The 27,540-nt window shown below is 54.2% G+C and overlaps 1 protein-coding gene and 1 long non-coding RNA gene across 3 annotated transcripts in view; both read right to left on the reverse strand.

Annotated features, from left to right (window-relative positions):
- Window positions 1–1,114: 1,114 nt before the first annotated feature.
- Window positions 1,115–12,374, reverse strand: LOC119871629. Of its 2 annotated transcripts, XR_005357595.1 has the most exons (4): window positions 12,237–12,374; window positions 11,697–11,805; window positions 3,734–4,034; window positions 1,115–2,968 (listed from the first exon to the last, which is right to left on the reverse strand). It is a non-coding gene; the product is annotated as an uncharacterized LOC119871629 (long non-coding RNA). The 2 variants fall into 2 exon arrangements; XR_005357594.1 differs by lacking the exon at window positions 12,237–12,374 and having other exon boundaries at window positions 11,697–11,827.
- Window positions 12,375–12,736: 362 nt separating this feature from the next.
- ZCCHC24 (zinc finger CCHC-type containing 24) overlaps window positions 12,737–27,540 on the reverse strand; it is a 60,901-nt gene continuing 46,097 nt past the window's right edge. Inside the window, exons 3-4 of the mRNA XM_038534467.1 lie at window positions 23,724–23,888; window positions 12,737–16,986 (exon numbers count right to left, since the gene is read on the reverse strand). Of these exons, the coding sequence (XP_038390395.1) occupies window positions 16,873–16,986; window positions 23,724–23,888 (279 nt within the window). The 3' untranslated portion in view covers window positions 12,737–16,872. The remainder of the gene's footprint in view (window positions 16,987–23,723; window positions 23,889–27,540) is intronic.

Genomic DNA, 27,540 nt, shown 5'->3' on the forward strand with positions numbered 1-27,540 from the left:
TAGATCAATGGATCAGAATAGAGTCCAGAAATAAACCTGTGCTTTTATGATCAATTAATCTATGACACAGGAGGCAAGAATATACAACGGGGAAAAGACAGTCTCTTTAATAAATTGTGTTGGGAATACTGAACAGCTACATGCCAAAGAATGAACTGGACCGCTTTCTTATACCATACACAAAATTAAACTCAAAACAGATTAAAGACCTAAATGTGAGACCTGAAACCATAAAACTCCTAGAAGAATACGTAGGTGGTAATTTGACATCAGCTATAGAAACATTTTTCTAGATATTCTTCCTGAGGTAAGGGAAACAAAAGCAAAATTAAACTATTGGGACTACACCAAAATAAAATACTTTTGCGCATCAAAAGAAACCATCAACAAAGCAAAAGGCAACCTACTGAACGGGAGAAGATATTTGCAAATAATGTATCCAATAAAGGATTAGTATCCAAAATATTAAAATAACTTATACAACTCAAACCAAAAAAACATAATCTGATTAAAAATGGGCAAGGGATCTAAATAGACATTTTTTCAAAGAAGACATACAGATAGACAACAACAGACACATGAAAAATGCTCAACATCACTAATCATCAGAGAAATGCAAATGAAAACTACAATGAGATACCACGTCACACCTGTCAGAATGGCTAAAATCAAAAACACAAGAATCAAGTGTTGGTGAGGATGTGGAGAAAGGGGAACCCTCTTGCACAGTCGATGGGAATCCAAACTGGTATAGCCCCCGTGGAAGGCAGTATGGAGGTTCCAAAAAAAATTAAAAATAGAATTATCATATGATGCAGTAATTCCACTAGTGGTTATTGATTCAAAGAAAATGAAAACTAACTCTATTTTTAAAAAAGATATATGCACCCCTGTGTTTATGCAGCATTATTTACAAATAGCCAAGACATGGAGGCAGCCCGAGTATCCATTGCTAGATGAATGAATAAAGATGTGGTGTGTGTATATACATATATATGTCTGATGGAACACTACTCGGCCATAAAAAGCAATGAAATTTTGCCATTTGTAACCACATGGATGGACCTAGAGGGTATCATGCTAAGTGAACTGAGTCAAAGAAAGACAAATACCATACATTTCATTCCTATGTGGAATTTAAGAGACAAACAAAAAAACCCAGACTCTTAAGTACAGAGAACAAATGTGATTCCTGAAAGGGAGGTGGATGGGGGTTGGGTGGCACAGATCAAGGGGATTAAAGGTACACTTATTGTGATGAGTACTGAGGAATGTATAGAATTGCTGGATCACTATATTGTACCCCTGAACCTGTTTCTCTACTAAGGGAGAAAGAGAACTCTGAAGAATAAAGTGTCTCTCCAGTGCCCTCTACCGATAAAGGTTAATATAATCCCAGATGGCAAAGGAGAACCATTGCAGTATCACCAACAAGGCAAGGGAAAATTCTGAGCTAAGAGACAAGGATCATATGTGGTGCATTGAGCTTTGCTTTCTTATCCAGTCTGACAATCCCTGCCATTCAATGAAAAGGTTAAACCACTTATATTTAATACGACTATCAATATCATTAGATTTAAATGGACCATCGTGCTATTTATTTTCTCTTTGTCCTATCTGCTTTTTGTCCCCTTCTTCATCTGTTTTGAGCTTTTTTTCTCCCAAATGATCCCATTTCATATCCATTATTGACTTAGTATACTTAATTCTCATCTTATATTTTTAGTGGTTTCTCTAGGGTTTATGATAGTTTAATTTACCACAGATTACCTGCACATGGGTTGTACCACTTTACATGGAGTATAAGAATTGCTGGATCAAAAAAAAAAAAAAAGAATTGCTGGATCATATAGTCACTTCGTTTACTGTTTTGAGGAACTGGCAAACTGTTTTTCAAAGTGGCTACAAAATTTTGCATTTTCACCAGCGGCGTATGAGGGTTTCAGTTTCTACACAGCCTCACCACACTTCCTATTACCTCTCTTTTCAATTCTCACCATCCCAGTCAGTGTAAACATCTCATTTCAGCTTTGACTCGACTAATGATGTTGAGCATCTTCTCATGCGTTTATTGGCCGTTTGTATGTCTTCTTTGAAGAAATGTCTACTCAGATCCTCTGTTTTAAAATTGTGTTATTTGTCTTTTTATTGTTGAGTTGTAAGAGCTCTTTATATATTCTAAACACTGGTCCCTTATCAGATATGTGATCTGCAGAGATACTTTTGCTGAGTTAAAATTCTAGGTTGGCCATTTCTCCCTTAAGTAATATAAAGATGCTGCTCCCCCACCTTCTGGCTTGGATGGTTTTTATTTTCCCTTATGAGAAGTGTGCTATCATTTTAATCTTTGTTCTTCTCTATGTAATGTATCCTTTTCCCTCTATCTTAAGATTTTTCTACCTGATTTTAAGCATTTGAATTATGATGTGGTATATGGTTTTTTTGATATATTTCTTGTGTTGGGTTTATTGACCTTCTTGGGTTTACAGATTTCACAAATTTTGAAAATTTCTCATTATTTCTTTGAATATATTTCTCTTCTTCCTCTCCTTTATGGATACCTAATTTGTACATATACCCAATAGCAGTTGCCCACATCTCAATGATGCCCTCTTCTTTTTTTTTTCTTTTCAGTCTTTTTATAGTGGTGCATTTTATTTTGGATAGTTTCTACAACTATGTCATCAGGTTCATTAATCTTTCTTTCTTTCTTTTTTCAGACCACCACCACGATTTTATTCTTAAATAAATGCTCAGTCTAAGGCCAGGCTAGGTGGACAGGTAGACAAAAAGCAAAGGAAATGCAGGTTTTATGAATCCTTTCTTCTTTTCATTTGCTGTTAATCTCCAGTGTATTTTTCATGTCAGAAAAGGTTTTTTTTTTTTTTTTTTTGTCACTAGACGTTTGAGGTATTAAAAAAATGTTTCCATGGTCCTTTTTAACATCTTCATGCTTTCTTCTACCTTCCTGAAAATACAGAATTCGGTTACAATAACTGCTTTAATATCTACTCATCCCATTACCTGTGTGATTTCTGTGTCTGTTTTTACTTATTTCTGCCTCTTTATATGCCTGACTTTTAATGGATGCCAGACATGTTACCTTATTAAAATGTATTGGAAGTTGTCATATTCCTGTAAATATCCTTAAGCTTTGTTGTGGAATACAAATAAATTATGTGGAGATAGTTTTACCCCTTCAAGGCTTGCTTTTGAGCTTTGTTAAAGAAACCATCACATCCTTTAGTGAAGGACTAATTTGGTCCCACTTCTGAGGTCAGATCCTTCTCAGCATTCTGCTCTGCTTGTTATAAGGTTTCCCAATCTGGCTGGTGGGGACTCACGCTATTTCTGCCCCCTGTGAGCTTTGGGGGTTTAGTTCCCCCTGCTCCTTCTGCAGGAAGTGGGGGAGGGGGTGGGGGTCCTTTGGTCAGCTTTGGGTAACCTCACATCTGTTCCGGTCTGTCCTTAGTGACTTAGTTGAGGGGGGCCCTCCGCACAGGTCTGGAGCCCTCTCTCTGGGAACTCCCTCCTCTCCATGTGCGTTTCCATTCTCAGTGCAGCTGTCTTCTTTCTAGGGTTCTGATCTGAAAATTCCCCCTAGCCTCTGCCCCTCCAAGTTTTCCAGTCTGTCTCCTCAAGTAAGGGAGCTCGTGGGGCTGCATGGCTTCCCGGCCCTGCCCAGCAGCCTGGAGACTATCCAGGCAGTACACTCTGCAACCACAGGCCTTACCTCATTGGCTTGCGTTTCCTTTTCTCAGGAACCTCTGTGCTCCCATTGTCCGACAGCTGGACACCACTGGGTCACATATTTTATCTGTTGATTTTGTTGTTTAGTAGGGGAGGGTGATTCCAGTCTCTCTGACTCCAGAAGGTGAAATCTTCTGGGGTATTGTTTGAGCTGTTTCCAAGGAGAATACATTCACTTCTTACTTGGGTGATAATACGACGAGTCAGCTCTAGGTGGGGAAGCAGCTGTGGATGCCCACATGCCCCTCCAAGAGAAAGCAGCCAGCCCAGCTGCCCTCAGCAACCTGCAGGAAAGGAGCGTGGGTCAGATCTCAGTCTCCCTCAGGCAGCCTCACCCAATACGGGGCAGCAGGTAGCATCACAGCCTGTCCTTCTCCACAACTGTCCAAGTTGCCACTGGCCCCAAAATCGTATGGATGATCCCAAGACAGCTCAGAGGAATTGTCAGAGAGAAGGATTCTAGACGGAGCCTGATGCCCTACAGTGTAGGTGGGGAAACGGGGCTGGAAGGGCACAGCAATAGCAGTGACAGTGGCCTAAGACCTGTCAGGTCAGACTCTGGCTCTCCTGACCCCAGATCTTCCTACTGCAGAAAAAAGAAAGGTGATTAAGAAAAAAAGATTGATTGCATTCATGATAAAAAAAAACCCTCAACAAAGTAGATTTAGAGGGAACATACCTCAACGTCATTAAGGTCATATATGAAAAACTCACAACTAATATCGTTCTCAATGGGGAAATACAGAGCTTTTCCTCCATGGTCAGAAACTAGATGAGGACGTCTACTCTCACTCCTTTTATTCAACACAGTACTGGAAGTCCTAGCCTCAGCATTCAGATGACAGAAATGAAAGGCACCCAAATCAACAAGGAAAAAGTAAAACTCACTATTTGCAGATAACATGATACTATATAAATGTGAAAGACTCCACCAAAAAACTGCTAGAACTGATAAATGAATTCAATAAAGTCACAGGATGCAAAATTGACATACGGAAATCTGTTCCATTTCTCTACACCAATAATGAAGCAGCAGAAAGAGAAAGCAAGGAAATCAATCCCACTTATATTTGCGCCAAAAGGGCAGCCCCGGTGGCACAGCGGTTTAGCGCCGCCTGCAGTCCAGGGCATGATCCTGGAGACCCTGGATGGAGTCCCACATCAGGCTCTCTGTATGATGCCTGCTTCTCCTCTGCCTGTGTCTCTGCTTCTCTCTCTCTCTCTCTCTCTGTCTCTATGAATAAATAAATAAAATCTTTAAAAAATAAAAATTAAAAAATTAAAAAAATATATTTGCACCAAAAATAATAAGATACTTAGGAACAAACCTAACCAAAGAGGTGAAAGCCCTGTACTCTGAAAAGTATAAAACACTGACAAAAGAAATTGAGAATGACACAAAGGAATGGAAAGACATTCCATGCTCATGGCCTGGAAGAACAAATGTTAAAGTGTCTATACTACCCAAACAACCCCTATCAAAATACCTATAGCATTTTCCACAGAACTATAACAATTCTAAAATTTGTATGGAACCACAAAAAGACCCCAAAGTCCAGGGCAACCTTGAAAAAAAGCTAAGGGCATCACAATTCTGGACTTCAAGATATATTATAAAGCTGTAGTAACCAAAACGGAATGTACTGGCACCAAAATGGACACATAGACCAATGGAACAGAATAGAAAACCCAGAAACGAACCTACAACTATATGCTCAATTAATCTTCAACAAAGCAAGAAAGGCTATCCAATTGGAAAAAGAGCCTTTTCAACAAATGGTGTTGGGAAAACTGAACCACTTTCTTGCACCATACACAGAAATAAACTGGAGATGGATTAAAGACTCAAATGTGAGAGCTGAAACCATAAAAATCCTAGAAGAGAGCACAGGCAGTAACTTCTTTGACATCAGCTGTAGTGAATTCTTTCTAGATATGTCTCCTGAGGCAAGGGAAACAAAAGCAAAAATAAACTCTCGGGACCACATCAAATCATAAAGCTTCTGCACAGTGAAGGAAACAATCAAGAAAACCAAAACCTACAAGATAGGAGAAGATATTTGCAAATGACATATCTGATAAAGAGTTAGTATGCAAAATATACAAAGAACTTATTAAACTCAACACCCCAAATGGAATAATCCAGTTAAAAAATGGGCATAAGACACGAAAAGACATTTTTCCAAAGAAGACATATGTGTCGCCAACAAACACATGATAAGATGCTCAACATCACTCATCGGTCATCATCAGGGAAATGCAAATCAGAACTACGATGAGATTTCACCTCACACCTGTCAGGATGGCTAGAATCAACAACACAAGACACAACAGGTGTTGGTGAGGATGTGGAGAAAGGGCAACCCTCTTGCACTGTTGGGGGGATGGTAAACTGGTGCAGCCACTCTGCAAAATAGCGAGGTTTCTCAAAAAGTTAAAAATAGAACCACTCTATGGCCCAGAAATTGCACTACTAGATATTTACCCAAAAAATACAAAAATATGAATTCAAAGAGATACCTGCACCCTGATGGTTATAGCAGCATTATCTACAGTAGCCAAACTATGGAAACAGTCCAAGTGTCCAACAATTGATGAATGGATAAATAAGATATGGTACATTATATATATATATGAATATTAATCATAAAAAGGAACAAGATTTTGCAATTTGCAAGGACATGGATGGAGCTAGAGACTATTATGCTGAGCAAAATGTTAGAGAAAAGACAAATACCATATGATTTCACTCATATGTGGAATTTAAGAAAACAAATGAACAAAGTGGAAAAAAAAAAGGAGGAATCAAGAAACAGACTCCTAACTATAGCAAACAAACTGATGGTTACCAGCAGGGAGGGGGGAGGGGATGAGGGAAAGAGGTGATGGGGATCAAGGAGGGCACTTGTGATGAGCAACGGGTATTGTTTGGAGGTGCTGAGTCACTATACTGTACCCCTGAAACTCGTATTACACTGTATGTTAACTGGAATTTAAATTAAAACTTTTTAAAAAGGAAAAATGATTAACGTTTTTTCTTTTCATTTATTTAAATTTAAGTTCAATTAGCCACCATGTAGTACCTCATTAGTTTCAGATGGAGTGCTCACTCATTTATCAGTCGCGTGTAACACCCAGTGCCCATCACATCACGTGCCCTCCTTCATGCCCGTCACCCAGTTACCCCATCCTCCCCCCTTCCCTCCCCCCTCCTTCCAGGGACCCTCGGTGTGTTTCTCAGTTAACAGTCTCTCATGGTTTGTCTCCCTCTCTAATTTCTTCCCATTCACTTTTGTCTCCCTCCCGCTATGATCCTCTGCACTGTTTCTTATAGAAGGAAAAACGTTCGACTTTTCAAAACAAGTAATGCATCGAATCCTTCTATAAGGCAATGACAAACACATTACTCAACAAAGGAGTACAATCAGCCCTTAGACAAATGAGGCTGGCCAGTGTGCTCACGGGGAAAGGTGATGATGTAGACGAAGCTGGTTACGGAACAGCGTGTCCAGTATAATCCCACTAGCATGTGTGTGTGTGCATGTGTGTGCGTACACATCACACGCACACGGATTTATGCAAACAAAAGGACTATGGAATGATGTGGCCAAAACCCCGCCAGTAGTGACCTGTGGAGGATGTTGGGCCACTGAGTATTTTCACATCCTAGTTCCTATTTTTCTGGGTGGCACCCACGCCATCTCCTGCAGGCATTAGTTTTATAATCAAAGGCGACAAACTCAGGTATTAGCCCTTGACAACATTGTCGTAGGTGCATAGACCATGAGGCCTAAATAGCCCTGTGCAGGTACCATCAGGACTTACCTGGAATTGGGGATGGAAAAAAAAAAATTTCCCAGCATAAAGTTGCTGTTCTCAGACTTCGCCACGGGAGGGCAGCAGAGGACCGGCCGGCTGCTGCAAGAGGAGGCCCGCGGGGAGCAGGGGTTTGGGAGGGGGCTTTGGAGGGGGCCGGCGGCGGGGACACAGACCCTGGCCACAGGGTTGAGGCGGACTCCACCGTGGTGCGGGGCTGGGGTCAGGTTCCAACGGAAAGGAGGACGAGATGCCTGCTAGGCGAAGGTCTCTTGCCTCAGCCCAAGGAGGAAACTGAGGCAGAAGCCCCGTCCGAAGTGAACTAACAGGGTGTGGGTGCCTGGGGCGGGAGTGAGAGTGGCCTACGGCCCAAGGAGCCGACAAATCCAAGTCCCTTCCCAGAAGCGAGGCATGGGCTCTGCATCAGCCACCTGGTCAGGGCTCAGAGCTCAGCGGGTAGGAGGCAGGGTGGGGGGGGGCATGGGAACCCCACTCCCCAGGTGGCACAGGCCCAGGGGCCGGCCAGGCTAGCAGCTCTTGAGCTTGTCCTGGGAGCCACGCACTTTGCCTCCTTCTAATCATCGCGGTGACGCTCAGGGACACGGACGGGCCTTATACAGGAGAGGAAACCAGGGCACGGAGCGGGAGGTGACTTGCTCAGGATGACAGCCGATGAGCTGTGGTCCAGGGTCCAGGCCATCGGACCCCGAATCCCTGCCAGGGTGGGGACCTCCAGACGGGAGGTTGGCCGACGCCTCGGACCCGCACCTGGACTCCAAATTGCCTGCAGGGGCTGCAGGAGCTGCAAGTGGAGGGGCCATGGAGGCTGACCCCAACCTCAAGGAGGGACCTGAGGGGGAGCCGTGGCACCTCAGAGGCAGGTAGAGGGGACTGCTGCTCGGCTCCCAGCTTGGACCACAAGAGGACAGGACAGCGTAGCCTTCACTTCCTGGACCGTCATGCAGGACATGGCCGGGAACCGGCTCCAGGGAGGTGAAGGCAGAGCACGTGTCCAGGAGGAGGAGGTACAGGCGCTGGGACAGGGCAGAGGACAGGGGTGGATGGCAGGTCGGGGGTGCTCAGGGGGCTGGGCCTGCGCTCTGGCTTCCACACCGGCCTGCAGTCACCCCATGGGGCCTGCGCGACACGCTTGTTGGCTCCGAGCTCCTGCACAGAGGCTGGCGGGCCCTGGCTGGGCAGGTGTGAGGGGGCTGAGGGCAGGCCGGCCTGCTCCGATGCCTGGCGGGCTGCCCGGGAGGGCACGCAGCGAGCGGCAGGACGCAGGGAGTAGGCCCCAGAGCCCGACAGAGGCCTGGGGGCAGATGTCTCTGGGACGGGGGTCCGAGAGGAGCTCTACTCTTTCCTGTCACCAGGTCTCGGACAAGCCACTCAACCTCCCTGAACCCCCGCTGGCCCATCTGTCAAATGGTAACTCATCCCAGCGCCCACCGCGCAGGTGTTGGGAGGGTCCAACGTGACAGTGCGGGGACAACACGTTGTCAGTGGCTGGCACTGCCCAGGGCCCGATGGATGTGGGCCTGATCTTATTTCCTCATTTATGCCACATTGAACCCTGCCGGGTGCCAGGCCACACTGGGGCTGGAGATGCAGAGAGGCCCTGGCTACCCGTCTAGAGGACCGTGGAGGGAGCTGGGGGCGTGGGAGGCCGCGTCTGGGGGCCACCCCCCACCTCCACCCCTGCAGAGACACTTCGCCTCAGGGCGTGCCCTTGGCCTGGTTCCTCTTGGAGCGCACATCCTGCCCAGGAGCGGAGGCTGGGGGACATCGGACCCCAGGGGCCCATGTCCTCCCTGGAGCCAGCCTCGCCACTCTCCCATCCTGTATTCCAGGTTATTGGAAAACAGAGCGCAGGCGCTGTCTCACTTTGCCCATAAATCCCCTGGTATCCAATGGACGAGGACATGGTTTTCACGCCCCCGAAGCTGTCGTCACACAAGACATGGACTCTCTCGACTGTGAGCTGCGAGGACAGACTGTGGCTCACTGTGTTGGGCCAAGGGTCAGGGCTTGGCTTCTCCCGCCTTCCCGAGGGTTCCCGCTCGCGGTGAGGGATGCGTGGGGAAGAGGATGGTTCCCACGGAGCCCACTGTCCTCTGGGCTGGAGCCTCCTCCTTAAAAGTGGCCCTTGGGTAAGAGGGGTCAGGGAGAGGGGCCGCCCTGGGGACCCCTGCTCGCAGACACCGCAGTGGCGCCTTCTGGCTGGAGAGGGCGTCCCAGGGCTCCCCGGGTGGATGTGAGCCCACGGGTGGGAGACGGGGCGAGGTGAGCACCAGGCCGCGCACGGCTCGGGACAGAGCGGGTGTGTTTAGCGGGGCCTCTGTGCCTGAGGACAGACTGCTCCTGGCTCTGGACAGAGTCCCGGGGAACTGCCAGATGCCGGAGTCTGGAGGCCGCGGTCCCCCCTCCCCTGTGGGCCGCCCCCCTCGTCCCGGCTCCTCCTGCCCTATCCACTCGCCCAGAAGCCTCGGGGTGGGGGCTTGGGGTGGGGTTCCCGGGCCAGGGGGAGAGGGGGCCGGGTGTCTGCGGGCAGGCAGGGCCCGATCCCCAGCCGATCGTGGGGCCCGGCCACCCTCAGGGAGCAGACCGGCCCGAGGGAGTCCCCTGGGGCCTCTGGTCAGGACCAGAAGCAGTACAGAGCTCGGGCTGGGAGGGCGCAGGGGACCCCGCTGCCAGTTTGGGGCATCATCCCTGCCTGGGCTGCCATTCCTCTGCCTGCCACGTGCACCCTGCTCCCCGCGCGGCTCCTGCCAGGACTGCTGGGGACACCCGTGCGGCCCGGCCCCTGCAAGTGTGGCTCGATTGCCCCCCGCGTGCAGACGACGATGCCGACGCCCCATGGCACCCATTCTTTTTTTTTTTTTTTTTTTATTCATAAGACACAGAGAGAGAGAGAGAGGCAGAGACATGGGCAGAGGGAGAAGCAGGCTCGGTGCGGGGAGCCTGATGCGGGACTCGATCCCGGGGCCCCGGGGTCACGCCCTGGGCGGAGGGCAGACCTCAACTGCTGAGCCCCCCGGGCGCCCCCAGGTCACACGCTGCGGGAAGACAGCGGTGCTGGGGCCTGGACGGGTCGCACGAGGCCGTCCTCGGGCTCCCGGCGGGTGAGGTGCTGGGATGGGAAGGCGCGGTGGTGGGGCACCCTCCCGGCCTCCCTCCCCTGGGTCCGGAGCAGGCATGGAGGGGGCCCAAGGCCGGGGTGCAGTGCTGCCTTGGGCTCAGCCCCGCAGCCCTGCACCGGGACCGAGAACTCGGGATTCAAAGCCTGCCACTGCCACCGGGCCGCGGGTGACCTCGGGCAGAGCCTCCCTCTCTGGGGCCTCAGCGTGGCCCGGACAGAAATGGGGGGGTGTGAGTGGCGGTGGGTCCCCGCCCGGCGCTGGGCGCCCCTCTGGCCCCGACAGCCCTCCGAGGTGGCCGCGGCTCCCGGGCTTGCACCAGCTGCCCCTGGACGGGCCGGTCAGCCTCACCGGAAGCCCTTCCTGTCCAGGGGAATTACGGGTTTCCACAGCCCCGGGAGATGTCGAAACGCAGGCTTGTTTGCCTTGGGTTTGTTTTCTTTCCACGGAAAACAAAACACAACAAACCCGTGGGCGCCGGCCCGCTGACCCACGGGGGCAGATAGCCCGTAGCCCGGGTTCCTCGGGAGGCCCCGGCCCCAGCGCCCGGCGGGGCTCCGGGTCGCCTGCCGCGGGGGCCAAGGGACCTCGGGGGTCCCGGGTGGGGGGCGCCTTCCGCCCGAGTCACAGACAGTGGGAGCAGGAGCTCCACAGGCCCGGGGCCCCCGGGTGCCAAGGTGCACACCGGGCCTTGGGCTTACGGGGCCTCCTCCGGCGCACCCCATCCCTGGGGAAGCCGGGGCTCGGAGTGGGGGCTGCTCAGCCTCAGGCAGCCAGGGGAGGCAGGGCGGGGGCCGTGGGCACACGGGCACGGCTCCGGTCCTCGGTTGTGTACAGCCCCGGGAGGGTGCTGCCAAACAGGCACCCCTAGGCGAGAATCCTCTCCTCCGACGGTCGTGGGGCTGTGTCCCCTCTCCGCCCACCTGCCCGGCTGCATGGACACCCACCTGCCACTTCAGGCTGACTCTGGCCCTCCCGGGCCACCTCACTTACCCTGAGTGGGGCATCCGGGGCTGAATGCGCCAACAGGCAGGAAAGAGCTTGGGGGCTTCGGGGATCCACTGTCCACTCCAGATAACACAGGGAGAGCCGTTCCCTGCTTCTGAAGTCAGGGAATCTCTGTTCCTGCCAGTTCCCCACCCCGCCCTCCCCAACGGCGACCCCTGATCCTAAGGACCCACACTTTTTGCTGGAGCCCCTGCCCACCGGCCTCCCTCCTGACATCACCACTGGCCCCACGGGACCGTGAGGGACCATTTCAAAGCCTGTCATTTCTCAACCTTGTACATTAGACTGGGTGCTTTAAAAACCTGGGGATGCAGGCCAATTTCTCGAGCATCTCCAGGGTGGGGCCACAGCTCCCACAGGGATTCTGGTGAACAGCAAGGTTGAGAATGACCAGAGAGCTGGCCCTGGGCTGAAGCCACCCCCCCACCACCCCCCTCGGCCCGTGTGTAGGTGGCTTCTTAAGAGCCATGGCTTCCTGTCCATGGCTGTCAGCAAGAACCCCACGTCGTGACAGCCCAGCCTCACCCCTGGCTTGTTCAGAAGAGAGACCCTCTGTTCTGCCTCCTGGGGACTTCCCAGGAGGCCTGGATGCTTCAGATTGCTCATTGTGTGATGCCCAGTGTCTGGGGCCCAAATTCTGGTCTTGGCAAGAGGGCCAAGTGTGGTCACGGCGGTGGGGCCCAGGCCTGCTGCCTCCAAGGAAGATTCACTCCTATATATGGTCACCCGGGAGTCCCACTGCTGAGCTAACATGTGACCTAATGTGCCGACAATCTTGCCCAGTCTGGGGCCCACGTTGGGGAGGGCCCTGACTCTGGAGAGTGTCCACTTGGGGGCAGAGGGGCCGGGAGGAGGCACATTGATGGCATGGAGGCAGCACAGCAAGGACAAGATGACCCAGCCTCGGGGCAGGAGATAGGCAGCTCGAGGGGTCCTTCCCACCCCGCCTGGCCTCGCGCGTCTGCGAAAACTCCCAGCTCCCCCCACTGATGCTCTGTGCAAACAAGGAAACCCACGAGCCTGTCTTGCTTTTAGAAGTTCTTTTAATACAGCATGAAAAGGCTATATTGCTATAGGCAAGCTGTATACAGGTTTTCCAGGAATAAGGCACACAACGGAATGCCATCCCGAGGGCAGCCCTTCGGAGGGGGCGGGAGCCTTCTCTCTCCATGCACCCTCCGAGCCCGGGCCCACGGGTTCTCGTTTGTCTTTTTAGCTGGACACACACATATGAACAGATACAGACACGGACAGGGGCGCCACGTGGGAGTGGAGGAGGTCCAACGGCGAGGCTGGCGACAGATGGCGACGAGCCCTCCTGCCGCCAGCCCTTGGGCGACGGCTCAGCCACCTCCCCGAAGGCCGGAAGGCCTCCCACTCTCCAGGATTACTTGTTGCACTGGGCTACCATGTAGTGATGTTGGATTAAATATTCATTTAGAGTAGATTCAAGTCTAGTAGATGTTGGAGGGCAGGTGTAAGGGCTCTGGTTGACAAATCCAAGTTCAAACGGCCTGGGGCCCAGAGGCGTGGCTCAGATGGCAAAGCTCCAAAGAGGGGCGTGGAGAACTCTGCCTCCCGCTTCCTCTTCCCTCCCTGGGCTCTGCTGACCGGGGCCCTCCACCAGGCCAAGGAGGTCACCTTCGGAGCTGGCCAACCAGGCAGGGGCCGGACCGTCCTCACACGCTGGCTGTGTAACACTGCTGTGCCCCTTCTTCGGCCGGCCCACTCCCTGCCCACCCCACGCAAAGTTAATAACCATAATAACAAGATAATAATAAGAAGGTGCAAGAGAATGGATTACAATGCTGTGTTTGTTACCCTCAGCTGAAGAGGCTCAAAGGGATCACTATTCCCTTCTTCTGCTATGTATCTAATAATAGCTTCCCTTAAAAAAAAAAAAAAAGCAATACTTTCCAAAATACACATACGTATAAATACAGGACACGGACATATTAATAAGTCTAAGCACTTGAATAATATGCTTGGCTACTTAATACTGATATTTTCATCCAAGGAAAACAACACAGAATAACAACAATATGGCTTAAAGAATCGCAAAGATTTTTTTTTCCTCATCAGAATTATGTACCAACTTCATATAATATTCTATGTAGACAATATTTCCTTCTTAATGTAGTTCCGTTGCATACTTTTTACAGATCAAAGCATAGTAAAAAAAAAAAAATAATCAAACCAAAAACAAAAACGAAACAAACAAAAGAAACCAACAACAGGAGAAAAGAGAAAAGTTCTCACCATAAATATATTCTTGCAGCTTGACCAGAAGGTTTGCAAAATACTTCCAGAAATCTTCATTTGATATTCTATTGCCCTCCTGAAAGCTCCCAAGTTTTGAAAATGCCTCTTTTTGTGTTTTAGCCTCAAAAATCAAGCAATTATATTTTTCTTTTTCTTTTCTTTTCTTTTTTTTTTTTTTTTAAGAAAAAAAAGGCCCTCAAATATATACAGACAAAAATCACTGTGAAGATTTTTTTCCGGAGAAGGTAACAAATTCAGTGTTGTGAGAAAAATGGGTAACCAGAAGAAATTTTAACATCTATGATTTTTTTTCTTCAAAATACACACATAGTATTTTTCTTTAAAAAAAAAAAGAAAAAGGAATTCTGTGTCAAGTATAACTCAAAATAAATACAAATTCACAAGTAGAACTATCGAATACTTCATATGGGTTAAACACTGTTATCTCTCAACTAGATCGCTAGATCCACTAACTGCAGGCGATTGTCCCTTTTGAACACAAGCCACACGCCTTCTTGTCTCCTGGGCTCTCGGGCCCCCAGAGCACAGCATCGCCACGGTCCCCGGCCTGGCGGCAGGGCCTCCTGCTGCCCACGGACGGCTCCCCGCGATCCAGCCCAAGCCCACGGGAGTGGGGTGCACGGGAGGGGGGGTCCCCAGGGCAGGAGGGCCCAGCCCCCACGGTGCCCACGGCTGCGGCCACCGGCTGGACAGAGCTCCGAGGAGGTCACTTGGGGTGCTATCCCATTTCCCGCCGGCCGCGGAAGGCCGCTCGCCTCCAGCAGGTTGGAGCCTGGGTTCTTTGTAGGATCTGGGCTGCCCCCACTCTTGCAGTACAGTTGGTAGGCTCTGGGCCCCCTGGGGCCAAGGTGTTTCCCCCCCATCCCCACCCCACCCCCCTACCCCCGGCTTCTGGGTCCTGGTCCTCACGGCAGAGACCAGCACACTGCCCACCCCCAACCCCCCCCACCCCCCCGCGGGCACCACTGTTAGCCGCGCTAGGATGACAGACAGTGACAGCTTCCCCGGGGACGGAGAGCCCGGGGCCAGGACAGAGGGGGGGCAGGGGACAGCTGGGAGGGATTCCTCGGGGGCACTCCCGGGGGGGCAGCCGGTTGCTGGGCATTCTGCTCCCGTGGGCTGCGCGGAGGCGGCCGTGGGGCTCGGGCTCCTTGTCTAGTGCTCAGAGGGCAGGGCCCCCTGAAGTCTCCCCTGCACCCCCCCCACCCCCTGCAAACGCACTCCCTCCATCTCTTCAACTTGCTCCGGGACCCGGACCCGGGTTAACACTTCACGGTAACTCCTCAGTCTGACACAGCATTTTCATTTGAAAACAAAAAGTGACGGGCCCCAGCTGGGTGACCTTGAGCCGTGGTAAACACTGAATTCAGGTCCATTTCATGGTCGAACTTTTTTTTTTTTTTCCCCCCACAGAGGCATGAGGTTGGGGCAAAATCAAGTGACCCAGTCCCGACAGCCGACAGCCGGCTCTCTCCCTCTCCCCAGGAGGAAGGAAGGACGATGGGACAATAAACCTAGGGCTGCTCGCGGGGGAGAGAGGGGAGAGGCGAGCGTGACCCTCGGAGGACGGGACAGGGTCTCCCGGACCCACGTGACTTGCGCAGGGCCTCCCCGCTCCCTTGGGAGGTAGGAAATCGTTGTCCCCATTTTAGAAACAAGAGGCGGTGTAGCTTACATCGGGGCTGCCCTATGTGAGGGGGGGATCCCTCATTTTTGCAGGGGTGGGGGCACCGGGCAGGGCGGGGTTACAGGCAGTGACTGGGGAGGACCGGCACCCCTTGGCTCTGTCAGTGACCGATGGGGTGACGGCGTGCAGTGTGGCCTCTCCAAACAGGGCGCCACGGGAATCCCACAACACGGGGGCTGAAGTGGGCCTGTGCCCTCCGGAGCCGCTCCCACTTAGCCAGTGGCCACGCTGAGGCCCGGAGGTGGGACGGCCTTCCGGAGGCTTCGAAGCGTACAGAAGCCAGGCCAGCACCGGAACCTAGGTCTCCGGCCCACGGGGCCCATGTCTGTCCTGCCAGAGCGCCTTCCTCGCCCAGCCCCACGGCCTCGGTCTGGATGGGGGGACCCCAGTATGGGCAGAGGTGAAGGATAAAGACAGGGAATGGGCCTGATGAAATCTGAGCACAAAATCCAATCCCGAGAGGGAAAGGTGTGTGCGTGGGGGGGTCGGGGGGCGGAGGGTGTCGTCTGATGGGCCCCGGGTCCCACCGTGGAACGCCGTCCGACATTCAGTGCCTCCCGGTCCCTGCCCTCTGGGTCTAGGGTGGGCGAAGTTAACGATGGCACAGGCAGTGGGGTCTGGGGCTCACGGCGGGCAGGGGGCAGAGATCCTGCTCCCCAGCAGCTGCTAGAACAGGTGTCAGCCCTGCCAGGACTGCTGACTCAAACAGGACAGAAACCTAGGGCACTCTGAGAGTGGCTTTGTGCACAGGGCAAACAGGAAGGTTCCGGGCAGAGAAGGAGGCCTGGCTCGTCTTGGGGTGACAGTCCCCTGCAGGCTTTGGGATTCACAGTACATTTAGTGCACTTGTGGCCAACACAAGGCTGCTCACCCCAAAGGGAGTCTCAGAGGAAGACAGCGGCAGGGGACACCAAGGACTTTACGGGGTCCTGTGTGCTGCCCTCTGCTCACCTTGTCCCCTCCATCCCCAACCTCAGGCCCACCTGCGGAGAGTCCCAGAGAGCTGGCTTTCTGCGGGGGGGGCAGCCACGTCCGTAACACTGTTTGTCGACACACACGAGACAAGAACCTAAGACAGCCCTGCCCGGGCACGTAAGGCTGCGAGGCTGCCCCCACGCGCACGAGGACACTTGGCACCTTGGAGAGACACGGGGAGGGGCGTCTCCTCCGGCGGGCTGGCGGGCGGGCGGCTCACTGCACCCGGCGGCAGTAGTATCCCAGCACCTTGCACTTCTCACAGAGGTGCTGGGGATGCTCCTTGCTCTGGTCGGACACATCCAGGCCGTCGGGCTTCTCCAGGGGTCTCTGCAGAGAGGAAGGGGGCGGTGGGGAGAAAGGTAGAAACACAGAGAGAAGCGGGGACAGTAAGCCAGATGCAGAGCGAGGCACAGAGAGAGCACCAGACAGACGGGGTGGGGGTCGCGGAGACAGAGCCCGGAGTCACAGAGGTGGTCCCTAGGGGCCCGGGCCCTTCCCACCTCTGGCCTGTGGCAGGTGCACAGCCGGGGGGCCCAGGGCTGGGCCGGGGGAGGGGCTCCCGGACACCAGTCGTCTTTGCACCACTTTGCCCTCCTCCCCCCAGGACTCTCAGAGCAGCCACCCCAGCAGCTCACAAAAGCCCAGGACAGAGGCAGGCCAGGAGTGCCCGGACAGCACCCAGGCGAGGCGACCAAGGCCCAGAGCAGGGAAGACGCAAGCCCCCATCTCCCGACCTGCGGCTCACCCAGCGCCTCGCCCCTACTTGTCATTCCCAGGCTTTGGGCTTGGGGTAAACGAGCCTCGGCTCTGTGAGGTCAGCAGCCAGTGCCCCTCGTCCCAGGGCTTGCCCTGCCCACCGAGTGGCTACATGAGCGGAACCTCACGGTTTCCTATCAGGGAAACAGAGGCCCAGAGAAGGGAGGTGACTTGCCTGACCTGTGATGCCACTCACTCCCTAGGTGACCTCAGGGGGCCTCAGTTTCCACACCTGTAAAGTGGGCCATATCATGACACCTCGTTTGTGGGGCAGTGGGAGGAATCAGATGACTAGATGTTTGTGAACCAGGCAGTGTTAGGCGTGCATGAGAACACTTCTGGGACACAGGAGCTTCCTGCTCCCGCTCTCCCTCCCATCCTGGCTCTCAAAAGCCAGCAAAGACTTGTTGCTCTGGAAAATTTATGGAGGCTATTAGGCACACCTCCTGAGGCACATGGTTTCTTGGCTGGCAGCCGAAGCCCCGGCTCAGAACGCCCACCTGCAGAAGGGTCCCCTGCATGGATCTGGGGGGACTCAAAGGAAGCCAGTCGGGGACAGCTGGGACCCACATGCTGAAGGTTGGGGAAGGGGGGAGCAGGAACCGCAGGCTGCTGTGGGGCCAGGGAGCCCCGGGGGTCAGTGACCTTGACCACAGATGGTCCTGGAGGGAGCCCTGGGCACACGGCAGACTTCTCAAAAGTAGCGCACTGGCTTTTCTGACCCATCATGCACTACCTGGCCTGCAGCTGACACTCAGGGCAGGTGGGGAAATGGAAGAGCCACAGAGCTCCAAGGGTCATAAAACCCATCTCTGTGCTCCCTAAAGCCACAGAAAGACGGGTGCAGAAAGGACAGAAGCCTCGGCCTTGTCCCAAGAGGCTTTGAGATGACCGGCTTTCCTGGCCAGGGGAGAGGAGAAAGGGTTCAGGTTTGTGTGGGACGTGGGCTTGAACGGCCTCCAAGCCGTGCGACCTCGGGCAAGCCACCTGGTCCCTCCCATCCTCCATCCCCCCATCTGCAAAAGGGGACGTGTGACAACACTTTTCTCACAGGGTCGTGACTACAACTGGGAGAAGAGGAAGAGCAGAGCAGAGCAGATAAAAGCTATTCGTGTTGCTCATCATGGTCACTCGCGGGCGAGGGTCACCAGCAGGGAAACGGACACTGAAAGGTGCAGCCTCGATTCCAAGCTGGAAGGCCTAGGGAGGCCCCCGACCTGCTCTCCCAGATACCCAGGAAGGCCACCAGCAGCCCCTGGGCAGGGAGACCAGCCGTAAGAGCTTTCCCCTCTGGAACCTCAATTCCGTAACCTGGGCGGGAGCTTCCTAACGTGCAGCGTGTGCATGATGGAGAGGGAAGTAACTGCCAGGACTTGTTACAGCCCTTTATAGCCATAAAGAGCTCTGCAAGGCTGTGAGGCCTCTAGAAGTTATTTAACCTCTCTGTGCCTCATTTCTCTTCTATGAAAAGTGGTTATGAAGGATAAATCCGGTAACACATGCAAAGTTACCCGGGCAGAGGTCGGCCAGTATTGATCCCACACTGTTGCTGCTACTGTTAGCATGATGGGGGACCAGGGGCAGGCTGGGGGCCAGGGAGCCAGCTACACCATCCCTCCTCCTTGGCCGTGGCCCTATCCAGGCCCCTGCCCACCGTGGGTGGGTCCAGGCTCCGCTGACCCTCCAAGGAGGGAAAATATCCAGCTGCTGGGATGGATCAGCCCAGGCCGTCCCCACCCCCAGCAGGGAGGCAGAGCCTTTCAGTGTTTTCTTCTCCTGGGGAGCAGGGGAGCTGCAGCTGGAGCCTGACGGGAAACAGATGTGGCGGGGGAGGGAGCAGGGGGGAGTGGAGGGCTCTCGGGGGATGGATGCTGCACAGGTCAGAGCTTGGGGGGTGGGGTGGGAGAAATAAAGCGGCCCCTCTCCACCACGGGGCGCTGGGGACAGAGACTCCAAGTCCTCCTCTCAGTTCTTCAAAGGCCCCTGATTGCCAGGGAGTAGGGTGGGGGCGCCCCGTTCCCACCTCGCCTATAATCTCCCTGAGGGAGAAGACCCAGGTGAGAAGCACGTGGAGTCCAGGAGAGGAGATGGGGGTGCGGGGTGGTGGGAAACTATGGCCCCCTTACCACTGCCCGGCTGAGGGGTCCTGCTCAAGCCCTTCCTCTCTCTGGGCCGTAGTATTCCAGCTGCGCACAGTAGGGCGGACCGGGAGGCGGGAAGAGCAGAGCCACGTGTTCTTGGAAGCTCCTCCGGGACTGGGAACCCACCCAGGGGCTGAGCCTGATCATCGGGGTGCGCGTGTGGGGCACAGGGGGCCAGGGAGGCGGTGTTCAGATCGACTTTTGCAGGACGCAGCTGACAAGGCCAGTGAGGCCACTGCCTGCCTGGAGGCGGTGGTACGAGCCCAGCGTGGGCCTCCTCGTGGGAGCCGGACGCGAGAGCGGAATAGGGGCAGGCGTCCAGGAGGCCGGAGCCCCTGCGAGGGGGCAGGTGTCCTGGCCTCAGGCCTGTGGGCTGGGCCCTGCCTCTCTGCCGGGTTGCAGAGGCTGTGAGCATGGAGAAGGCCCGAGCCGTGCAGCCCCCAGCACACAGCCAAACCCCCCGTACATCTGAGCCTCCGCAGGAAAGGGGGCCTTACCAACTCCCCTCCCCCGTCCCCCATGTGACCTGGCCTCCCTGCCTCCCTCCCCCTTTGGCCCCAAACTTGATCCTTCCTCATGAATCCAAGCTTCTCTACTGACTTATGCTGCTTGCCTCAGTTTCCCCCTCTGTACAATGGGAAGACAACAGAGCTGACCCCACAGGGTAGCTGAGAGGATGACAGGTATTAAGTACTGGCATAATTTTTCCAATCTTGCCCTCTCCCATCACCACAGGGATCCACCTGCGGCCTTGCCTCCTCTTTCTCCCCGGGGCGGGGGGAGCTCTGGGACACCCGTGGCCGATATGGCCAAGCGGGGATGTGTACGGACGCCTGTCTGGGCTCCCCATACTCCAACGGACTGTTTCCAAACACAGGTGCAAGTTCAACTCTGCGTGGCTTCCCAGGGCCCCGCTCTTTCTCCCCGTGGGACGGGGATGAACAGCACACCCAGTCTGGGGACAGAGTACGCATGAGGGGTGTGTCGGGGCTCAGCAAACGGCAGCCCGCAGGAGTTCCCCTAAATGCCAGCTGCTAACCCTGACCGAACCCTGTGTCCGCAGTCGGAGAAGACCCTAGAAGGCCCGGCAGCCCTGGAGCCTGGTCCTCCTCCAGCACCGACACGCAGCTGGCTCTGGAGAAGCCCTCCACGGAGCGTGTCCGGTGGGAGAAGGAACGGCCCCTCTGAGCGGCCCTGCCCGTGCCGTGCCCAGCAGACTGTAACCCCGAAGGGGCTGTGCTCCTACTCAGACATGGTGGGACACGTGTTTTTGGACTGTGGGGTCTCAGACCTCCTCAGGAATTGCCAGGGAATCAGGACCCAGGACACCATGTGTCCCTTAAACTGCCTACCCTGGACCCCAGATGTGCTCCTAAAACACCAGGCCCACCCATCGGGCCTCGATGCCATTAGGATGTGGACCCGGACCCACCACTGAGGAGACCCCCGGTCACCTGACCTCCACGGCCAGCTTGGAGGCCACTTGTCCACGTGTCACAGTGTGGCTGATGGGAACCACAGAGAGCGTTGGTGGGGGGGAGGGGGTCTGTGAACAGAGACAGCGAGGCCAGCCAGCATGAGGGCACAAAACCACCAAATGTTTCACGCACGAGAATCTGCTCAGCCAGCTCCCCTGTGTGCCCGAGTGGGGTGAAGACCAAATTCTCGGCCATGCCTCCAACCTCCGCCTCACCCCTCCGCTCCTCCAGGGCCTGGTACCTGACCCTGTCCTCCCCACTTTGCACATGCTGTTCCCTCCCCCTGGGCTGCTCCCTCCCACCTCCCGCACCCCCCCATCAGAGCTCAGCCAGCATCACTGCTTCAGGGGAGCCTTCCCCAAGATCCCCGAAGCCCCCGAAGCCCCCCTCCCTTCCCGTCCTGCCTCCTCCGCCCCCCTGCCATCCCTCTTGGTGACTCAGCTTCTGGCTCCTCAGTGCCTTCACTATGTCATCAGCGTAACCCCTCCCACTGCACCCTCGGGCCGCACCCTGGACTTGATCTTCAGAAACCTGTTCTCGGGCAGCCCCAGTGGCTCTGCGGTTTAGCCCCTGCCTTCAGCCCAGGGCCTGATCCTGGAGACCCGGGATCGAGTCCCATGTCGGGCTCCCTGCATGGAGCCTGCTTCTGCCTGTCTCTCTCTCATGAATAAATAAAATCTTAAAAAAAAAAAAAAACCTGTTCTCTCTACTGAGACTGGAGACTGGGGCCTGGGATGCTGCTAGATTTCTCTAGGAGGACGGCTCCCTCCCTCGTCCTTCCCTAGGGGCCACCACACCCCTCCTCATAGTTGGAAACCTCCTGTCCCATTTCTCTGAGAAGAGCCTTGGAAGGGAAGAGTCCCCAGCTTCCCTATCTGCCACGTCCTCCCTCCTGGGCCCCCAACGTCCCTAACTACCAGCCACATCCCTCCTGGGCCCACAGTAAGGCATCGTCCTGCTGTCCCTATATCATCAGCCTTTTGCTTCCTTCTGGATCCCTCTCATTTGCCTCTAGCTCACTCCTGGCCTTCCCATCTGTGTAGTACCAGCCTCGACGCCACCTGCCCTACCGCCACGACCACCCCATTCCTCTGCTTCTGTCTACAGTCAGGTCCCCTCGAGAGAGGGGGCAGTGGCGGTGTTCCCGCTGCAGCCCAGCCCAACAAACGCCTTCATCCCCCATCCCGGCTGCTCGGCCACGGCCCCAGGCACAGGTCTGCTGTGAGTCACACCTGCCTCCGCCCTCACGCCTGACCTGGGGGCATCGGCTTCCTGGCTCTCAGACCCCAGCTCTAGTCCAACAGGATCTCCACACCACAGTGGTGCCCCATGAAGTTTGAGGGCCACCTCCCTGTTGCCAAATCTCAAGGGCACTCCTCCATGGCAGTGATGCTGACACCTCTGCACCAGCCGCACCTGTCCCCTCGAACGGCGCCCCCCGACCTCCAGGACTCTGTACCCTGCTGTCCTCCTGGATGGATCCCTCTCCTCCATCTGACCCTCAGTGCTGGGATTTGGCAACACTCAGTCTGGGGAAATGCTGTATCCACTTTGTCTACGTGCTGTAGGAAACCTCATCCTCTCCCTAAATACCTTTAGGTCAATGATCCCCAAGGATGTAGGAGCCACCTTGACGTCTCAGGTGAGCTTCAACGTGACACCTCCAACTGCCTTCTGGACAACTCGACTTAGATTTTCAGGCACGCCTCAAACGTAACACTTGTATCAGAACTCTTGCTTTTATCCGGGACGACTGGGTCTCCCCCGGCCCTGCCCCCAGCCCGGGCTGCCCGCCTCAGTAAGCACACCTCCATCAGCTCAGGTGTGACTGTTCTCCTGGATTCCTGACCTCCTCGCCTGCCACATCCAAGCCGGTGATACTGGTGTCCGACCCAGGTCCAAGGCCACCTCTTTGCAGCATGCACAGGACCACAGCCATGACTTTCCCACTGGTCTGCTCACCTTTGATCAACCAGCCCAACCAACACTAATGTCTGCATCCACCAGAATTATCATCTCAAAATAAAGCTGAAGGCTCTGTTGCTTGTGGGTTTTGAGTGGCCCCAAAGGCTCTGGTAAGCATCCCATTCAGCTTCCCACCCTGTTCCTCTTGCTCTGCTCTCCTGATCCTTCCTGGAGGTATGGGCCTTGAGCACTCAAATCCGTAAGGCCACAGGGCATTTGCACCTACTGGCTGTCCCCCACTTGTGATAGGTCTAGTTTCCTCCCATCCCTCAGGTCCCAGATTAAACGGGCCTCCTCTTTGCAGCCTGGGATGAGCTGCCTTACCACATCCACCCCCGCCATCCTCCAGCATGGCCACCAGCCCTGTGCACACTGCCTGGCACACTCGGGCTGTCTTGTGTATATGAGCCAACGGGACAAGCAAATGAACAAGACACGCATTCTCCGCGGCGCCCTGCTGCCCCCACATCCCCGCTCACCCTGCAGCAGCAAGCCCAGGTCATTCGTTTCAGGACTCGCCTGGGTCTGCGGTCTCAGGGCCTTGTTGGACTCGCACCTTTAACCTCCCTCCTTCCCTCTCCCACTCCCATTTCAGAGGAGACCAACAAAGGGCCAACCTGGAGAGATCTGGTCTCATCCTCGTCACACACAGGAGTAAACTGAGGCCCTTCGGAGTGCCCCGCCAGCCGCTGCGCCCCCCGCCCTCCCACCCCGCCCAGCTCACCTGCTTGTGAGGGTACACGTTGATGTGGCACTTAATGCACTCCTGCCCCATGTTGGCCCAAGAGTTCCCGCTCATCCATTTTCTCTTGCACTTGGGACACTTGTACTCGCCGAAACAGCGCTTTTTGCCCTGGTACGGGGTCAGACCCTCGCCTTTGGGGCGTGCCTAGAGGACAGGAAGCAAAACACAGGGCATTGGGGTCTACCAGGCCAAAACGATGCCCGTACGGGATCCCCCCAGTCCTCCCATCGGCCTCCACATCCCACGTGCAGGTGCCGTCCATCCCCACCCAGGGAACACCAGGGCCCCCACCCCGAGCACGCACAGGAATCCCGAGCCTGGGAGACCCACACAGGGAGACAGAGAAGAGGGGAGGTGGTGGATGACACACCTCTTTTCTAGGTTTCAGGGAGCAAAGTACGGGACGGTGGCCAGGAATTACTTCTCTGGCTCACGTCATAAAAAGGCAGCTAGGGGTCGCATGCACCTGCATACAGGTGCACTTTGGCCCACACGGTGGTGTGGCATCCAGGGTCGTTGGCGAGGCAGCACAGCCACAAGTAGGCCACCCGCTGTGCAGCAGCGAAGAGGAGTCTCCTGGCCCCTGGCTCCCAGCCTGGAGGCCGTGCTCCTGTCCTTTACGCCCCACCCCGGGGCGGGCTCTGCACTAACAAACACGCAGGTGCACACGCATCCCTGTCCCTCGTGGAGGGGCGCATCACACACTCAGGTCTATGCCTTCCCCGTTTTACTCAACCGTCGATCTCAGGCATGTTACTATTATAAGAGACGTGATGGTACATCTTGCCCCACATCACGACACACAGACCCACAGCATTTGCCAGGTGCCACCACGGAGCCTCTGGGTTGTTCCACCCTTCGGCTGCTATTACAGATGATCCTACAACGAAAACGAATGATTGTGTGTGTGTGTGTGTGTGTGTATGTGTGTGTGAGACATCTTGCACATTTGAGCGGACACGGGTGGGATAAATTCTCAGAAGCAAAACTGCAGAGCCAACGGGTACGTGCACTTTTAATTTTTAAAGGTCACGACAAGTTGGCACTGGCCCCCGCGCCACCAGGCCGCAGGGGTACCGACTTCCTGTCCCGTCTCCTCTCCAGAAGTTTCCACCGTCGCCAATCTGACAGGGAGAAAATCTTCTCCCAGTGCCTTGGACCTGGACGTCTTTCATTACAAACAACAGAGAATTGCACATGCATTTGAGAACCGTCGCGTTTCCTTTGCTAAGTGTTGCTGTGTGTCCTCCTGCAATCTTTTTTCCCTGCTGGGGTTTGTTATTTTTCTTGTTGATTTGCCACTGCGCTTTATCTATTAAAGAGACTAGTTCTCTCCTGCTTGGTGTCTTCTGTTTTTGTTTTAAACAGTTTAGTGAGATACGGACTCTCACACTCCCCACATTTCAACCAGATAAGGTTTACGGTGGGTTTTAATATACCCACAGAGCTTTACAACCGTCACTACAAGCTAATTTTAGAACATTTTGTCCCTCCCCCGAAAGAACCCTGTATCTGTTAACAGTCCCTGGACAGACTACCTCCACCTTCTTACCCTACTGCAGATTTCCCCGTTCTAAGCAGTCCTTTAAGAGAAATCGAAAAAACAAAAAACAAACAAACAAAAAAAAAAACGAAAAAAAAAAAAAAACGAAAAAAACAAAAACAAAAAAAAAAAAGAGAGAGAAATCGTACAGGGGATCCCTGGGTGGCTCAGCAGTTTAGCGTCTCTTTGGAGTCCTGGGATCGAGTCCCACGTCAGGCTCCCTGCATGGAGCCTGCTTCTCCCTCTGCCTGTGTCTCTGCCTCTCTCTCTATGTCTATCATAAATAAATCTTAAAAAAAAAAAAAAAAGAAATCATACAGTAATTGTCCTCCTGTGCCTGGCTTCTTTCACTCAGCGTAGTGCTTTTAACGTCCATCCAGGTGGGAGCACCTATCAGTACTTTATTCCCTTTTGTCGCCAAATAATATCCCATGGTAGGGATTCGCCATGCTTTATTTTCTCATTCATCAGACGACAGGCATTTGGGTGGTTTCTGATTTTTGGCCGTTATGGATAATACGCTGCTACGAACACGCCTGCACAAGCTGCAGGGTGTTTTGTAAAATCGGATTCATTACCCCGGTATTTGAAAACGGAAGATTTCACAAAGAAATATGACCACCTTGGTCCAGAAATCTTGGCGGTGACCATCAGCTGAAGCTCGGGAGCGTCATCTCGATGCTGACCAGCTGCTCCCTGCATTTACGTCACCTACTTGGTGCTTGCAGACTTTGGGCCCGAGACAGGCTCACACGCAGGTTCCACGCCGGACTATTCCAAGTGTGGGTTCTAGACGGGCGTCGGCGGCATCCCCTGGGAGCTTGCGAGAAAGGCAGACTCTTGGGCTCCACCTTAGAGCTACCGAATCACGATCTGCATCTTGACGAGCCCCAGGGCATCCATGAGCCATTACGTCCAGTTTAAGAAGCTCTGGGCTCCGGGGTGACCTGTTTCCACAGTAATGTTTCTCTGGATAATCGCCCATTTAGCAAGTAGTGCATGAAGGTTAAGCGCACAGACTCTAGGTCCAAATCCTAGCTTCGTGATCTTGGGCAAGTGACTTCCCAAGGATAGGGACGGGGACTACCATATAAGGCTGTTCTGAGGATTAACCGAGCTGACACGTGGGAAACCCTTAGAACAGTGCCCGATACATGAAAGTAAACGAGCAGTGTTAGTTATTACCATGACTTACTAACGCAGAGCAACAGCAGCATATAAAATGATAACTGCTTCCTTTGCGAACCGTGTCTTGGTCCCAGGGGCCGGTACCACCACTTGGTGACGGCCTGCTGGAATTTCAAGGCAAAACACCGAAAGGGGACATATGCGCTGAGCATGTAAATCTAATTTAGAAAGTGACAACAATATTGCCCCGGCCTCTTGGGCCTGCTGCCTAATGTCTTTTGGATCCTTACTGGCCTCCCTGGCAGCCGTGATATGGCGGGGAGGAGGTTCAGTCCGAACTCTGAGGCAGGGCTGGCTCTCGGCACTGGCAGGTCTGTGGGGGAGGCTGGGTGTGCCAAGGGGAGCACTCGGGGTGCGGTCAGCGTCCAGGCTCCAAATTGCAGTGGGGGGGCTGTCTCATGCCTCCGAAGGCAATTCGAGCTCTGCTGGTTGCAAGTTAGCGGGTGTGCAGCGCGCCCTCTGACCCCTCCTGGCACCTTCTGTCCTACCTGGGGCCTGGAACGCACCCCTTCTCAGCAACCTTAGCTTCTGTGGCCTCCCCTCCTCAGCGATCCTGAAAGAAGTACTTTGGAAACTCTCTCCCCTGTGTCTCCATGCGTAAAGCCACCTACGTTTAAAAGGGGAATGACAGGTAGGCATGGGGTGCCTCCGCCATGGCAGGGCTTGACTCCTTGACTGAAGGGGGGACACGTAGGGGCCATCGCCAGCCAGGCCCACGCTGCGATCTGGTTCCACAGGCCTCTTGGTTCACAAAGGACAGGCCCTGCAGCCCGTGCAAAGGGCAGGCGGCACTCAGCAGAGTCAAGGGTGGGGACTGGGCCGGGGCTGACGGTTTGGTTCCCAAAGAAGCTCCGCTTCAGAAATGGAAAGGAAACTCACAGGGGAACAGATGACACCGAGCGTGCACCAAGGACAGAAGCAGGCCGATGACCGATGACCGGAGGGAGTGGGGGAGGGTCGGGAAGCGCCACCACGCCATGTAATTGGAAAACCAGCCATTCTGGAGGTGTCCGTCAGGGAGTGTGAACGGCAGGGCAGGCCCAGGGACAGGGGCTCCTGCCTTCT

Source organism: Canis lupus, chromosome 4, assembly GCF_011100685.1.
Source record: "Canis lupus familiaris isolate Mischka breed German Shepherd chromosome 4, alternate assembly UU_Cfam_GSD_1.0, whole genome shotgun sequence".
Classification (NCBI taxonomy): Eukaryota; Metazoa; Chordata; class Mammalia; order Carnivora; family Canidae; genus Canis; species Canis lupus.